Source organism: Dipodomys spectabilis, unplaced genomic scaffold (genome assembly GCF_019054845.1).
Source record: "Dipodomys spectabilis isolate Male_0828 unplaced genomic scaffold, ASM1905484v1 ptg000006l, whole genome shotgun sequence".
Taxonomy (NCBI): Eukaryota; Metazoa; Chordata; class Mammalia; order Rodentia; family Heteromyidae; genus Dipodomys; species Dipodomys spectabilis.
Window position 1 is genome coordinate 17,151,388 of NW_024870683.1, and position 15,739 is coordinate 17,167,126.

General features: G+C 38.7%; 1 protein-coding gene across 1 annotated transcript in view; it reads left to right on the forward strand.

The window, feature by feature from the left end:
- Rad23b (RAD23 homolog B, nucleotide excision repair protein) overlaps positions 1-15,739 on the forward strand; it is a 35,925-nt gene that overhangs the window by 15,562 nt on the left and 4,624 nt on the right. Inside the window, exons 4-9 of the mRNA XM_042695537.1 lie at positions 811-1,079; positions 2,290-2,345; positions 6,861-6,988; positions 9,032-9,164; positions 11,387-11,514; positions 12,071-12,268. Of these exons, the coding sequence (XP_042551471.1) occupies positions 811-1,079; positions 2,290-2,345; positions 6,861-6,988; positions 9,032-9,164; positions 11,387-11,514; positions 12,071-12,268 (912 nt within the window). The remainder of the gene's footprint in view (positions 1-810; positions 1,080-2,289; positions 2,346-6,860; positions 6,989-9,031; positions 9,165-11,386; positions 11,515-12,070; positions 12,269-15,739) is intronic.

Consider the following 15,739-nt stretch of genomic DNA (forward strand, 5'->3'; position numbering starts at 1 on the left):
ATTTTTCACTATAAAATGGGAAATATGTATTTTTGTGCCAGTAAAATGTGGCTTGAACTCAGGTCCTTGCATTCTTGCTTGGCTTTTTTTTTTTTTTGCTCAAGGCCTAGATTCTGCCACTTGTGCCTCATCTGAGTATGGATCTTGATCGATAGATAATAATGTAATGGGAAAGTTAAGCCTAGTTAAGGAAGTTGTGTTTAATTTTCAAGATTGACTTTTCATCTGATAAATGGTGCCAGTCAGCTTGTTGTTACTATAGTGAAGTGCCTGAGGCAGTTGCTTTATATGAAAAAGTATTTATATCAGTAGCTCAGCTTTGGAAGCCACACACTCTGGCAAGAGCTCTCTTGGCTGCATGACATCATGGTGCATCAGTCAGTGTGCAGACATCCTCCTGATCAAGCCACGAAAATTCAGTCATGGAGCCTGTACCCTAATGATCTAGTTTAATCACTTTTCAACCTGATAAGTTAAAATTATAGCGAAGGCACATGAAGATTTTTGTGAAAATTATGTGGATACTTTTCAGATTGTATTTGTTTACTTTAAAATACTAACTTTGTATCAATACTAAATTGATAGAAAGGCTTAACTTATTGGCTTAAGCTATTAAGCTTGATAACATGAAATCTCTTAGAAACTTTGAGTAATAAAGTGTTTCCTTTTGCTATTGATCATTATGTTATTTTACAAAATTATGTTCATGTTACAAATTTGTATTAGTGTTTGAGGCACCCTATAATAAGTCTTAACTAGAAATCCTTTAATAATATATTTTGTCATAATTGTTTTGCTTCTTGTGGTTAGCCTAAGGCAGTGACAACATCAGCACCAGCTACAACTCAACAATCCAGTCCTACCACTACTACTGCAGTTAGTTCCTCAACCACAACAGTTGTGGCTCAGGCTCCAACCCCTGCTCCTGCTTTGGTTCCAACTTCCACACCTGCATCTATTGCTCCAGCACCCACCACAGCATCTTCTGAACCTGCACCTGCTAGTGCAACTCAGCAAGAAACACCTGCAGAAAAGCCAGTGGAGACACCAGTGGCGAGTAGCCCAACATCAACTGACAGGTAAAACAAGTACTATAAGAGATTATATCTCAAAATATGTATACAGTAAAAACTTTCATGTGTTAAGTTTGATTTATTTATTTATTTTTTTGGTTGGTCATGGGGCTTGAATGAACTCTGGGCCAAGGCACTGTCCCTAAGCTCTTTAGCTCAAGGCTAATGCTCTACCATTGAGCACAGTGCCACTTCCAGTTTTCTGCTAGTTAATTGGCGAAAAGAGTCTCATGGACTTTCCTGCCTGGACTGGCTTTCAACTGCGATCCTCAGATCTCAGCCTCCTGAAGTAGCTAGGGTTAAAGGCATGAGCCACTGGCGCCCAACTTGATTTTATTACTTTTTTTTTAAATCAAACTGTCTATGATAAGTTTTTTTGTTTTTTTTTTTTAGCTTAACTCTGCAAAAAAAAACAAAAACTAGCCTGGCGCTGGTGGCTCACACCTGTAATCCTAGCTACTCAGGAGGCTGAGATCTGAGGATTGCCGTTCAAAGCCAGCCAGGGCAGGAAAGTCCGTGAAACTCTTTATCTCCAATAAACCACCAGAAAACCAGAAGTGGTGTGCTCGCCTTGAGCTGAACAGCTGAGGGACAGTGCTCAGGCCCAGAGTTCAAGCCCCGCAACCACCAAAAAAAAAACCTAAAAATATTAAAAAAAACAAAAATAAAGCAACTTAAACATTGAGCTTTAGCTCAGCCATATACTTGTATCTATTTTGATAGTTACTTTCCAAGCAACCACATTTCTACACTGTTGATTTGAGAGAAACCACGGTTGAAGTCATTATTTTGAGTATAAACTTTAGGAAATACAAATGAATAAAAAGAACAAGAATTAAAACCTCCTGAGTAGCTAGGTTTATAGGTATGAGCCACCCACCCATATTTGGTTAGATTATTTTAGTTGCTTGTTTTCTTTTTTAAATTAGAGTAAACTGTCCCTAAGGCCGTTATTTATATCTTTGGATATTTTGAGGTAGATTTTCAGACTAGTAGTGTTAAGATAGAAAATTTTGGCTAGATGCATAGCTAAAGTTATAAAGTGTCTGCCTAACAAAAACAAGTCCTTAAGGGTAAACCCCAGTACCACCAAAAAATAAACACTATAGCCAGACTTTATGCTTAAAGTCAGAGAATTGTAGATAGTTCCTAGACAAATGTAAATTGAATTTTGTTTACTCTTTTGAAATGTAATTTTTCTCAATTCCTTTCATAGTACAACAGGAGATTCTTCTCGGTCAAACCTTTTTGAAGATGCAACAAGTGCACTTGGTAAGAAACATGAATATGCTTCAGAATTATATTAATTCACCTCTAGTTTTTGTTACAGTGTCTTGGCCTAGGTTCCTATTTTCATCTTGTTCCTTACTGGTTTCTAGCAAAAAGGCTAACTTTAAAAACAAGTAGTGCTTTTCTTCTCACCTCTGTCAAAATTACTCAGCATTTTTTTCACTCATTGTGACATCTCTGATACAGCTCCTGCTGACCTGATGTGTTGAGTGGTAAGCCCATTCTTGTTCTTTGACATACTGGATAGAAGGCTGGAAACAAGTTCACTGGAATATGTGTTCACCCAGAAGTAGTAATGGTGCCTCTTAAGGTTTGGGGTTGTTTCTCATGCTTAGTTTAGCGTGAACTCTTACTGAATTTTTATAACAATAGTACATACTGATAAAATGTTTAAATAAGATTTCCAGTATTCCAACACTCAGACTTAATTTTTGCTGTTGAGAGACTTTCCTAGAACCCATTTGCCATGAAATCACTCTACTTCAGACACAGAGAGCCATGTTTCATCTTGAGAAATTGTTATGAAGGTTTTAGAAAGGTAGGAGAAGAAGCTTGCCTAGAGACTTGCGTTCTGTAACCTCAAAGACAGACCCAACTGGAAATTATCCCTATTGCTACTGAAGGTTCTGCTGCCACAATTAGAATGTGTCAGTGCTGCTGAGCAAAAGCACAGGTCTCTCTATATGTCTTGCTGCTACTGCTACTACTGCTAATACTGTTTTCTTTTTACATCTTTTTTTTAGGAGGCAGAGGGAGTCAGTCATGGGGCATGAACTCTGGGCCTTGGGTGCTGTCCCCGAGCTCCCTGAGCCACCAGTGCCCAGCTCTTTTTACATCTTTTGTCACCTGTTCCTCCTCAACTTTGTGATCCTTGGGTCCCTTTGTTCTTTAGTTTACATGGTGGGGGGGAGGCAGGAGGGGGTCTCTTCTTGAAACTTCTCTTTTTTGGCTTCTGTGACATCATTCTTCTTCCAGTCTGTATCTGAGGCTTTCTATAGTTCTTATAATTTTTCCTGACCCTACGTTTGGGTGTTCTGTGGTTTTGCTCTAAGCCATAATTCAGGTAAAACTTTGGGAATGACCACTTATATAGTATGTTGTGGTGATTTCTAGTTGAAACATTACAAATCTCTCTAAGCTCTAAGTTCCATTTGTTTACAATGCCAAGTAGAAAATCCTGTGACCTCCACAGATCTCAGGATCTCAGTTTGAAGCCAGCCATGGCAGAAAAGTCCCTGAAACTCTGTTGGTGGTGGTAATGGTGGTGGTGGTTATGGGGCTTGAACTCAGAACCTGGGCACTGTCCCAGAACCTCTTTGTGCTCAAGACTAGCACTTTACCACTTGAGCTTCAGCACTACTTCTAGCTTTTGAGTGGATAATTGGAAATAAGAGTCTTATGGTGACTGCCCTGGCTGGCTTCAAAACATGATCCTCAGAACTCAGCCTCCTGAGTAGGTAGGATTACAGACATGAGCCACCAGCACTTGGCTTGTGAATCTCTATATCTCCAGTTAACCAGCAAAAAGACAAATGGTGCTGTGCATCAAGAGGTAGAGCCATGTGTACTATGGTTTGCCAGCCATTGATGGATTACTAAGATACATTGATCACATTAGTAAATCTCGTAAGCCTCAACTTCATCATCTTTCAGAGATAAAGCAAACCTTTCCTTTAAGGTTGTTGTGATAACCTTAATAAGACTTACCTTGCTTAAACAGTATACTTATGATAGTCTTAAGGTCTTAAATTTATTTCTGTTGATATCTTTGATAACTAGGTGACAGAATGTTTTGGCAACTTGAGTGGCTTTATGCTAGAATTGCATCAGTGGATAAGGAAGTATTACTAAAAAGTGTCTCTTAGAATGGAAAAGAAAAGTTATATATCAGCTTATTTTTTGTTACGTATAATGTAGTGCCTATGGTTGAGCATTTTATAAAGAAAAGGTAGTATATTTGGCCCACAATTTTGGAGTGTGACACTGGCATCTTCTCAGCTTTGGTCTCGTGAAGACCTTGTGGAGAATGGCATCACAGTGACAGAAATGTTTCCAGGGAAGCATTCACATGGTGAGACAAGAAACTAAAATAAAATCTACTTTATTAGTTCCCAAGTAGGCCTTACCTTTTCCATTCTCATACTAACACATCAAGCCTGTTTACAACTTGGACACTTAGGGTAACAAACTACATCCACATTTAGGTTTGTAAGCTATTCAATACTTTTCTCTTTTGCAAAGTCTGTAGAGAAAAAGTACTCAACTGATAGTGCCATTAAAACTGCAAAATGACATTGTGTCTTTCTAAGCTGTAGGTCATAATAAACAATATTGAAAATACAGAGAGAAACATAAAGAGAAGCAGCACTTTTTAGGACATCTAGACATTACCTTTCTTGCAATAACTTTTTAATTTAGAACTAAAGGGTGTGAAGGAAAAGTACCTCTAAGGGGCTAGTGTGTGAAAGGGACTAGTGCAGGAAAAGGAATAGTTTACTAAACAACTCAGAGAAGATGAATGTGGTGATTGGAAGCTCATTGAGGGTTGGAAGCCTGAAATGTCATGAGTTATTTTTTTCTTTTTTTTTTTTTCTTTTTGCCAGTCCTGGGGCTTGAACTCAGGGCCTGGGCACTGTCCCTGAGCTTCTTTTGCTCAAGGCTAGCACTCTACCACTTGAGCCACAGTGCCACTTCCAGCTTTTTCTGTTGAGGTGATTCTGAACCTAGGGCTTTATGCATGGTAGAGAAGCACTGTATCACTAAGCCACATTCCCAGCCCCAGTGTGTTCTTTTTTAAAGTTCACTTAAAGTATGGATTGTAGAGATTGCTGTAGGCTGGTTTTGCATGATTTTAGTGAAGAAAGAAGATGGGATTGGGGCATAATTTAGAGGTAGGACTACCATATACACAGCTAGATTTGGTATGGTAGGAGGGAAAAAGAAATTAATAACCAACGTTTCTAGTCCCAGCACTTGGGTAGGTAGACATGCCATTTATTGAAAGGGAAAAGACAGAACAGGGGGACAAATTTGGGGGGGGGAATCTTTTAGAATTTGTTGAGAAATTGGTGGGATGTGGGGAAGTGGGCATAGTATTCATGGATAACTGTGTCTAGAGAGAAGAGAGCAGACTAAAGACAAGCAGAGTGATCAGCAAAGGAAGATCGGAAGTAGAGATGGGATAGGATAACCAAGACTACTTTTTTGAGGTAGCAAGAAAGATAGGTTCCAGAACACATGGAAAAGTATGTAGGGAAGAAAGCTTTCATTCAGTTAGTGTTGTCTGCTGTTTTTATCAAGAGAAAGTTAAATCCAGATGAGAAAACTGAGAAGAGCTTCTTGGCAGTGGCTTATTAGAACACTAATATCATCCACCTTGTGTGGCTGTGAGTTTCTAACTTGTTGATTCCTAATCTTTTCCCCATCATTTTGATAGTAAAAGGTATCATAAGAAAATGGCAAATTTATTATATTGGAATTGATTGCTTACAGTACGCTTCGTACCAATTTTCAATTTGTCTCGTCCTAATGATTTCGTTTCCTGACTTGCTATATTTCTGTTACCTGACTTTTCTGTTTTCTTATGAAACATTACTTTCCTGTTTATACTGTAATAAATTACCACAATATAGTAGTAAGACCAACACTGATTTGTTATCTTACAGTAAATTATAGGTTAGTAGTCTGATACTTGTCTCACTAGCTAATACAAAGGGGTCAGAAGGGTTGGGCATCAGTGACTTATGCCTGTGATCCTAGCTACTCAGGAGGCTGAGATCTAGATGTGAAGCTTGTATAAGTATCAAAGTCCCTAAGACTTTTTTTTTTTTTTTTGCCAGTCTTGGGGCTTGAATTCAGGGCCTGGGCACTATCTCTGAACTTCTTTTGCTCAAGGCTAGCACTCTACCACTTGAGCCACAGCATCACTTCCAGCTTTTTCTGTTTATGTAGTACCGAGGAATGGAACCCAGGGCTTCATGCATGCTAGGCAAGCACTCTTAACACAAAACCACATTCCCAGCCCCCTCTAAGGACTCTTGTGATGAGATTGAGTCTATCCAAAAAGTTTTAGCCAAGCATTGTAAAGCTAGCTAATCATTAGCTAGTCTCAATTTCATGCAGGAGTGGGGGACTTTGTGTACTGCAAGTGTTATTTGGATATTTATAATATTGAAGGACCATGTAAACTTATCATTACAGGTAGTCAGCCAAAAAGAAGCATTTGTGACTCCCTTTGTGTACAAAATGATTTCATTAGCTGGTAATTTTCTACCCTTGAACTGCCTTACTTCCTCTTGGTTGCATAATTGTAACTTTAGTTTCAGGTTTCAGTGATTAAAACATGGACATCTTTGCAGAAGGCCCAGTATTCTGCTAACTAAATATGTTGCCACTTACACTGTTACTTGTCTAGTAGTAGTTGAAACATCTTGTACATGTATATAGCCAAGAAATGTGTAAAGTGTTCATTAAATATTCTTCCCTTCTCCCCTTCAGTGACAGGTCAGTCTTATGAAAATATGGTAACTGAGATCATGTCAATGGGCTATGAAAGAGAACAAGTAATTGCAGCCCTGAGAGCCAGTTTCAACAACCCTGACAGAGCAGTGGAGTATCTTTTAATGGTGAGAAACATTTTTCTTGTTTTTTACTCTGTTTAAGAAACTAAGATTTTAAAGGAAGAGTTAATTCAGTGGAGAATAATAATGTATGCCACCTATTACAAAATAATTTTCCCTCTAGAATGTTACTTGAACTCTCAGGGCCTGGGCATTGATCTCAGTCTTTTTGTGCTTAAGACTAGTGCTTTACTACTTGAACCAAAGCTCCACTTCAGTTTTCTGATGGTTAATTGAAGATAGGAGTCTCACGGACTTTCTTGCCTGAGCTGGCTTTGAACTGCAATCCTTAGATCTCAGCCTCTTGAGTAATGCCCAGCATGAATGTTAGCATTTTTGTTGATAAAAGGCAACCCTTTCTTAAGTATTCTGATAGGGCTTTAGTTAGAAAACATCATGACTACACAGTTATAATTACAGTTACAGGATTGATTAGCCAGTTGGACTCAGGTGGCTCACCCCTGTAATACTAGCTATTAAGGAGTCTGAGGTCTGAGCATGGTGGCTCTCTTTTTTTTTGGGGGGGGGGGGGTCCAGTCCGGGCCTGGGTGCTGTCCCTTAGCTCTTCAGCTCAAGGCTAGCTTTTTACCACTTGAGCCACAGCGCCACTTCCAGCTTTTTTTCTGCTTATGTGGTGCTGAGGAATCGAACCCAGGGCCTCAGGCATGCAAGGCAAGCGCTCTACCACTGAGCTACCTTCCCAGCCCATGGTGGCTCTCTTGAGACTATTAGCCCATGAGACTATTAAGTCCAACTACCCAGCAAAAAGCAGAAGTGAAAATTGGCTCAAGTGGTAGAGTGCCAGCCTTGGAAGGGTAGAGCTGCAAGCCCTGAGCTCAGGCCCCAGTAACATCACAAAAATATAAATTGATTAGCTAACTGGAGTTATAGCTTTTACATTTATATCTGATTAGAATTCTGCCTAAGTTTAATGCTTAGTATTGTAATCCATTCTTTAGATTTGTTTAACTTGTGGTTTGTTAGGAAGTAGAAACATTTACCATCTTTGATTCAGTTGTAATTTCTCTCAAAATCTCAGAATTTGATAAAAAAAAGATTTCAATAATGGTAGGTGAAATGTCTATAAAATGTACATCAACAAAAGGGTGTACCAAACTCTTAGTAGAGTTTTAGTCTGTAAAAACTTGAAGAGATGCCGGGCTGGTGGCTCACACCTGTAATCCTAGCTACTCAGGAGGCTGAGATCTGAGGATCTCAGTTCAAAGCCAGCCCGGGCAGGAGAGACATTGAGACTCCTATCTCCAATAAACCACCAGAAAACCGGAAGTGGTGCTGTAGCTCAAGTGGTAGAGCACTCGCCTTGAGCTAAAGAGCTGAGGGACAGCACCCAGGCCCAGAGTTCAAGCCCCACGACCGACAAAAAAAAAAAAAAAAAAAAACTTGAAGAGACATGTCATAATGTACAGAAAGCATTTCTTACAGTTAAATCATCCAAGTTTCTTTTGCATGTTTTATGAGTTTTGGAAAAGTAATTTTGTTTATAAGTAGTATTTTCTGGATGACACTTCTCAGAAACTGGATCAGTAGAGGAGGTCCTCTTGTGGTCTTGTCCATTTGCTTTTTTTCTCTGGAAGTATTTGTAAATTGTCTTAAATTGGTCTTAGGTGTAAGGTTACAAATGCAAACTTTTGTGTCACTAAGCAACAGCTGGTGAAAGTTTCCAAGTTAACAAAAATTACCTCTAACTACATGTACAAAAACCTTGGTAAGTTAAGTATGTATTAAGACACAATGTAAATAATTAAGATGATGCTAGCAAGTATCTTTATTAAACAGCACAGTTAGAGAAGATTTCTATCATTATGAAGAGTTTATTGGACAGTGTGCTGCCTTGTACTGTAGTATTGAATTCTACACCACAGCTGGGCGACTTGTAACTTGAATCCATGCAGAATTCTTTACTTTCCTTTGAAGTAGACAGCTGTTTTCATCCTTTTAGAAATTAGAAAGGCATATTAACTAGACAGGTTTTTTTGTTAATTTTGTCTTAATGTTAAGATGTCTTAAAGCCGTGAAATTGTGTTGTAGGGAATTCCTGGAGATAGAGAAAATCAAGCTGTGGTTGACCCTCCCCAGGCAGCTAGTACTGGGACTCCGCAGTCTTCAGCTGTGGCTGCAGCTGCAGCAACGACAACAGCAACAACTACAACAAGTTCTGGAGGTAAAGTGGAGTGGTGTCTTCTGGATGGGGAGAAATAGTCCTGGATTTTTAGTGTAATCCAGAATAATTCAGCAGCTAGGCACCAGTAGCTCATGCCTATAATCCTAGCTACTCAGGAAGTTGAGATCTGAGGATTGCAGTTCAAAACCAGCCCAGACAGGAAAGTCCATGAGACTCTTACCTTCAATAAACTACTTAGAAAAGGCCAGACGTGGTGCTGTAGCTCAAGTGGTAGAGTGGTAGTCACTTTAGCAGTAAAGAATTATTACCAGGGGGCTGGGAAGGTGGCTCAGTGGTAGAGCGCTTGCCTTGCATGCATGAGGCCCTGGATTCCATTCCTCAGCACCACATAAGCAAAAAAGAAAAAAGCCGGAAGTGGCGCTGTGGCTCAAGTGCTAGCCTTGAGTTGAAGAGCTGAGGGACAGCGTCCAGGCCCAGAGTTCAGGCCCCACGACCAGACCCCAAAAAAAAAAATTATTACCAGATCATCTGGATACCCCTTAAAATACATTTTCTATTAGAAAACCGCCTTAAAAAAATGTTACCAAGTATATGTAAAAGTATCTGTGCTTATAAGCATCAGTTCTGCCAAGTTATAAGGGAATATTGTTTCTCAATTTTCATGTAGTATTACAGTCTGAAACTATTCAAAAAGACTGTTATGTACAATTTCAGAACCAGCAGGATAGTAGCAGTTGCTTTATCCTCAAAGAAATGAAACCCTGGGAGATTTAAAATTGTCTATCTAAAGAAGAAAGCATAGTTTGAATTCAAGTCTCCTTACTGGTCAGTGTTCATACTTCCATTGCTACAGGTCTGACTATAGACCAATGCCTGGACTTGGGAGAGGCCCAGGAATGTTGTCTTTCATTGCATTATTTCCTAACTTATTGTTTGAATCAGTTCTGTGTTAAAAATCCGTAAGTGTACAGTTTCACAAAAGAACAGACCGTTTGTTAGAGTTTTGCATGATAGTGGAAAGGAGACCACAGCTGTGGTTCCTTTTGGGTTATTTTCCTTCTTATACATACATCACTTTCTAAGTAACTTAGTTTCTATGTGTCATTTTCTTCATCTACAAAACAATTGTTAAGCCAGGGCACAGGTGGCTTTTTTTTTTTTTTTTTAATGGGTTGTAAGGCTTGAACTCAAGGCCTGGGCACTGTCCCTAAGCTTTTTTGCTCAGAGCTCACACTGCAACTTAAGAGCCACAGCATCACTTCCAGTTTTCTGATGTTTAATTGGAGATACAAGTCTCACAGACTTTCCAGTTTGGGCTGGCTTTCAACTGCTATCCTCAGATCTCAGTCTCGTGAGTAGTTTAGGATTATAAGCATAAGCCACTGGCGCCTGGCTAAGAATTCTCATTAACCATAAGTGAACTAAAAAACATTCCCTGTTAAACATAATAGTTTTGTACAGTATGTTCAAGTAACAGCACTCAAAGTCTATGTCTTATTTTGCATTATTTGATTGTAAATTAATCTTAAAGAGTTAAATGTAGTAAGACTGAAGTATAGTGGTAATTATTTTCAGGTTATATTAAAACCTATTTTCTCAAGCCCAAACTATGTCTTTCTTTCACATTGTTTTGTTTACTATGTCACAAGAAATGATGTTCATACTCTGTTCTTTGAAGAATATTGGTTTTATGGTAATGTGTAACCTAATCACATATTGGTCAGCAGCGGCCCTATCTCATTATATTGTCTGTTGATATAATAGCCATCTTAATTTGCAAAAGTAGTTCCTGTGATATTCATAGCACAGGATGTATTCGCAGCCTGACAGGATGTATCCCTGTCCTCAACACATCACCAGATTACAAAATGAATTGGTTTGTTTTTCTTTTTGAATGTATTCAGAGGAACTTTGGAACAACTAAAATAACTTGGAGTACCTTTTATTTTGATAGAATATATTCAGGGCACAAGTTTTTACTAAAAGTATTTTTTGGTAAGATACCCAGGCCAGTCATAGGAAAGCTTGGTTTTAAGTTCTAGGCTTCTCTATGCTTTTGCTAAAAGAAATGAGTTACTTTTTCTGCAGTATAAGATTTGCAATATGGTACAATCTGGAGGTGTATCATTTACACCATTTTATTGCATCAAAGAACTCAGCTAGTTTTCTACTTGATATTTATTGTCTAAAGGTATGATTTAGCCAGCTCTTTATTATGTATATTTGCTGTTTTTATTTTAAAATGTTTGTCTGCATTTCAGGACATCCTCTTGAATTTTTACGGAATCAACCTCAGTTTCAGCAGATGCGACAAATTATTCAACAGAATCCTTCCTTGCTTCCAGCATTGCTACAACAGATAGGTCGAGAGAATCCTCAATTACTTCAGGTGACCAATTAATTTGGAAAAATGTTGTATTTGGAAAATGGGGTTGGAAATATATCATTATTCCCTCCTCTGCACCTCCCCAAGTTCTGAGGCCTCATGCTTGGTAGGCAAGTGCTGGCTTTATGTATGCTAGGTACTCTGGGCTTCATGTGTGGCATTCATATGTGTTACTGCTTAACACAAAATGTATTACATTTGGAAAAAAATAAAATCCCTCTTCCTGTTTGAGAGTAGTGCAAGAATATTAGGCTCTAGATAGTTGTACTGAGTATAAAAGTTGGGTTTGTTTAAACTAGTTCAAGGTTAAGTTCTATTTCTATGTATAGTCCCTGAGTATTTTTTAACATTAACTTGAGGGGTTAGAAATTTATGAAAGAATTTGTATTTTCACTGTTTACTTCTATCAAAGCAACTGAAATTCTTTACTAATATTACAGAAAATAACTAAAATATTACAGTTGCAAAGTTACAGCTTTTTCTCTTGTATTTAGAATTGCTGTTTGCTTGATGGCGGTATCAGTATATTTGTTTTCTTTTGTTTTTCAAATCACCACAGCAAATTAGCCAACACCAGGAGCATTTTATTCAGATGCTAAATGAGCCAGTTCAAGAAGCTGGTGGTCAAGGAGGAGGAGGTAGCAGTGGAGGTAGTGGGGGTGTCACTGGAGGAGGCACTGCAGGAATTACAGAATCTGGAAGTGGGCACATGAACTACATACAAGTAACACCTCAGGAAAAAGAAGCAATAGAACGGGTAAGTTTAAGTAAAACTAAAAATTCAGTTATTTTATCACAATAGTAACATTGCAAATGCTCAGTTGACGTGTGCTACTATTGGTAGAACAGATTGGAATACTTCCATTCACTGGAGGGAGTTCTTTACACAGAGCCAAATATGAACCCTTACCTTAGGAATTGTACCCTCTTATCTCTGCCCACCCTCCCCCCCAATACAATGAAATCCCTTCCTTACATAAAGCAAACACAAAGTTTCAAGAAAAGAATCTTAAGACCTATACCTAATTCTGAATTACATATATTTGAAATTTTACTTCATTTTTTACTCCAGTTGATAAGAATTATGTACAATAAAAATCAGATTTTCACCATCCTGGTTCTTTTTTTTTTTTTTTTTTTTGCCTGTCATGGGGCTTGAACTCGGCCCTGGCCACTGTCTCTGAGCTGCTTTGGCTTAAGGATAGTGCTCTACAACTTGAGCCACAGCGCCACTTCAGGCCTTTTCTGTTTATGTGGTACTGAGGAATCGAACCCAGGGCTTCATGCATGCAAGGCAAGCACTCTACCACTGAGCCACATTCCCAGCTCCTGGTTCTCTTTTTTTATCCTTATTAGTTGTTTAACTAATGCAGATTGAGGCACCAAAGCAACCTAATTGTTCTACTGCAATGTGTTGCTCAATTTCTCTCTACTTTTAAACATTTGTAAACAGGGAATTAAAGTATTTTGCCTTATAAAATATTTTTAGATGGAAATCCGATAATACATTTTAAAACTGGATGCCGGTAGCTCACACCTGAAATCCTAGCTATTCAGAAGACTGAAATCTGAGAGTTACAGTTTGAAGCTGCTCATGAGACTCTTATCTCCAATTAACCATCAAAAGATCATAAGTGGAGCTGAGACTCATGTGGTAAGGTGCCATCCTTGAGCAAAAAAGCTAAAGTACCGCACCAGTCCAAGCCTTGGTCCTGGCACAAAAAGAAAAATAAATAAATAAGACTTGCCCCAGTTATTTAATGGCAACACTTTTTCTTTTGAGGTTAGGGTTATTGGATTTCAGTTTCTTTGCTGGAGATAGTATTTTCTGACTTTACATGACAATTTGTCATATCTAAGAGAAAATGGACATGGTAAGGTGGTTTACTCCTATGTTTTCTCTACAGAATATATAGCTTTCATATATATGTATAGATCTGGTCAATTTTGTTTCTTTCAGTGTATGGTATGAATTGTGAGAATCTGTTCTTTGCTTTTCCATTTAACGCAGCACCTTTTGTTTGAAAAGACTTGTTAATCAATTATATTGGTTTTTGTCAAAGTCAGTTGACCATATATATGAAGGGTTTTTTAATTCTCAGTTCTAACCCATTGGTCTTATATGTATGCTTATTTTTATGCTAATACCTCACTGTCTTGATTACTGTGGCTTTCTAGTAAATCTTAAAATTAGAAGGATTTCAGTTGTATTGGTTATTCAGAATCCTTGCATTTCCAATTAAATTTAAGGTCAGCTTGACAATTTCACAGAGGGCGAGGTTGTAGTGTAGATGGGAATTGTGCTTATCTTGGAGATGAATTGGGAGAGTATTGCCATCTTACAATTTTTTATGTGGCCCAGGCTGGTCTCACATGGGAGATTCTCCTGCCTCACCCTCCAGAGTGCTGGGATAACAGGCATATGCCACCATGCCTGGGTGTGGGCATGCTACACCACATAATGAATGTAATCTCAGGATTCAGGAGGATTGAGACCAGCTGTGTTACTTAGGGAGGCACTGTCACATTTGAGATTTTATTTGTTATGTGTGCCTGTACTAAAGCTTGAACTCCTCCTCCTGCTCTTGCTTAACTTTCCATTCAAGAGGTTGTTTTCCCATTTAAGTAATACTTCCACTTCTAGCTTTTTGCTGGTTAATTGAAGCTAACACTCTCTTAGATTTGTCTGACCAGGCTGCCTCAGATCTGTGCCTCCAGAGTAGCTAGGGTTACAGGCACGAGCCACTAGTACATGACATGTTTTACATGACATGTTAGGGGCTAGGCGCTGGTGGTTCATGCCTGTGAGTGATGTGAGGATCGCAGGTCAAAACCAGCCTGGGCAGGAAGGTCCATAAGACTCTTATCTCCAATTAACCACCAGAAAAAGGAAGTGAGCTGAGGCTCAAAGTGGTAGCCTTGAGCAAAAGAACTCATAGTGTCCAAAAGCCCTAAGTTCAAGCCCCTTTACTAGCAAGATAAAATAGTGGTTCAGGCCTGTAATTCTAGTGACTCAAGAGTATCAGATTTTAGGATTGGGGTTCAAAGCCATCCTCTGTAGGAAAGGCCATAAGACTCTTTATCTCCAATTACCAAAAAAGCCAGAAGTGGGGCTGTGGTTCAAGTGGTAGAGCGGTAGAGCACTAGCCTGGACCAAAATGCTCAAAGACGGTACCCAGGTCCTGAGTTCAAACCCTAAGAACAATACCAAAAATGTTTTATTATTGACTGATTTTATTTTATTTTTTATTTATTTTTTATTTATTTATTTTTTTTTTTTGGTCCGTCATGGGGCTTGAACTCTGGGCCTGCGCACTGTCCCTACTCTTCAACTCAAGGCTAGCACTCTTGGGCCACAGCACCACTTCCAGTTTTCTGGTGGTTTATTGGAGATAGAATTACACAGCTTTTCCTGCCCAAGCTGGCTTTGAACCGCAATCCTCAGATCTCAGCCTCTGGAGTAGCTAGGATTATAGGTGTGAGCCACCAGCGCCCAGCTCAAAAATAACTTGAATTTTTAATGGTTTTTTTTCTTGTTAATTTTTTTTGTTTTTTTTTTTTCATGTTCATGAGTAGTAGTTTATCATATTTTTCTTCCTTGAATGTATTTTCTATTGTAACATTGTATATATGTAACAACAAATTTTATGGTGGTTTGAAACAACACTTATCTCATAGCTTCATAGCTGCAAAACAAGTCTAACAAAATTTAGCCCCTTGGAGCTTTAGAAATCATTTTTGTTTTTACCTTCTTCAAAGCAAGTAGGAGAAAATTTCTCTTGCTTTGCATCACTGAATTCATTTGTCCCCACTAGAGAATAAACCCAAGGGCTTTCTGCTAGACTAATGTCCTCTACTACCTGAGCACCCACCCTTCTCTACAACCTTTATTACCTCCTTCCTCTTGTCTTGGTTTGCTGTCTTTGTTAGTTTAATATAAAAGTTTTGTATTAAAGGTCTGTGTTACTAAAAATTTTACAACTCTAAACTTGTCTCTTAAGCACTGTTAAAAACACATCTCATGAGTTCTAGTGTGTTATAATTTTATTTTCATTCATCTCCAAGCACTCTCTAATTTCCCTTGTGATTTCTTTTTTGATGCCATTATTTAAGCTGGTATTAATTTTTTTGGGTAGGTAGGAGGTCTGGTTGTGGGGCCTGAACTCTGGGCCTGGGTGCTGTCCCTGAGCTCTTCAGCTCAAGGCTAGCGCTCTACCACTTGAGCCAC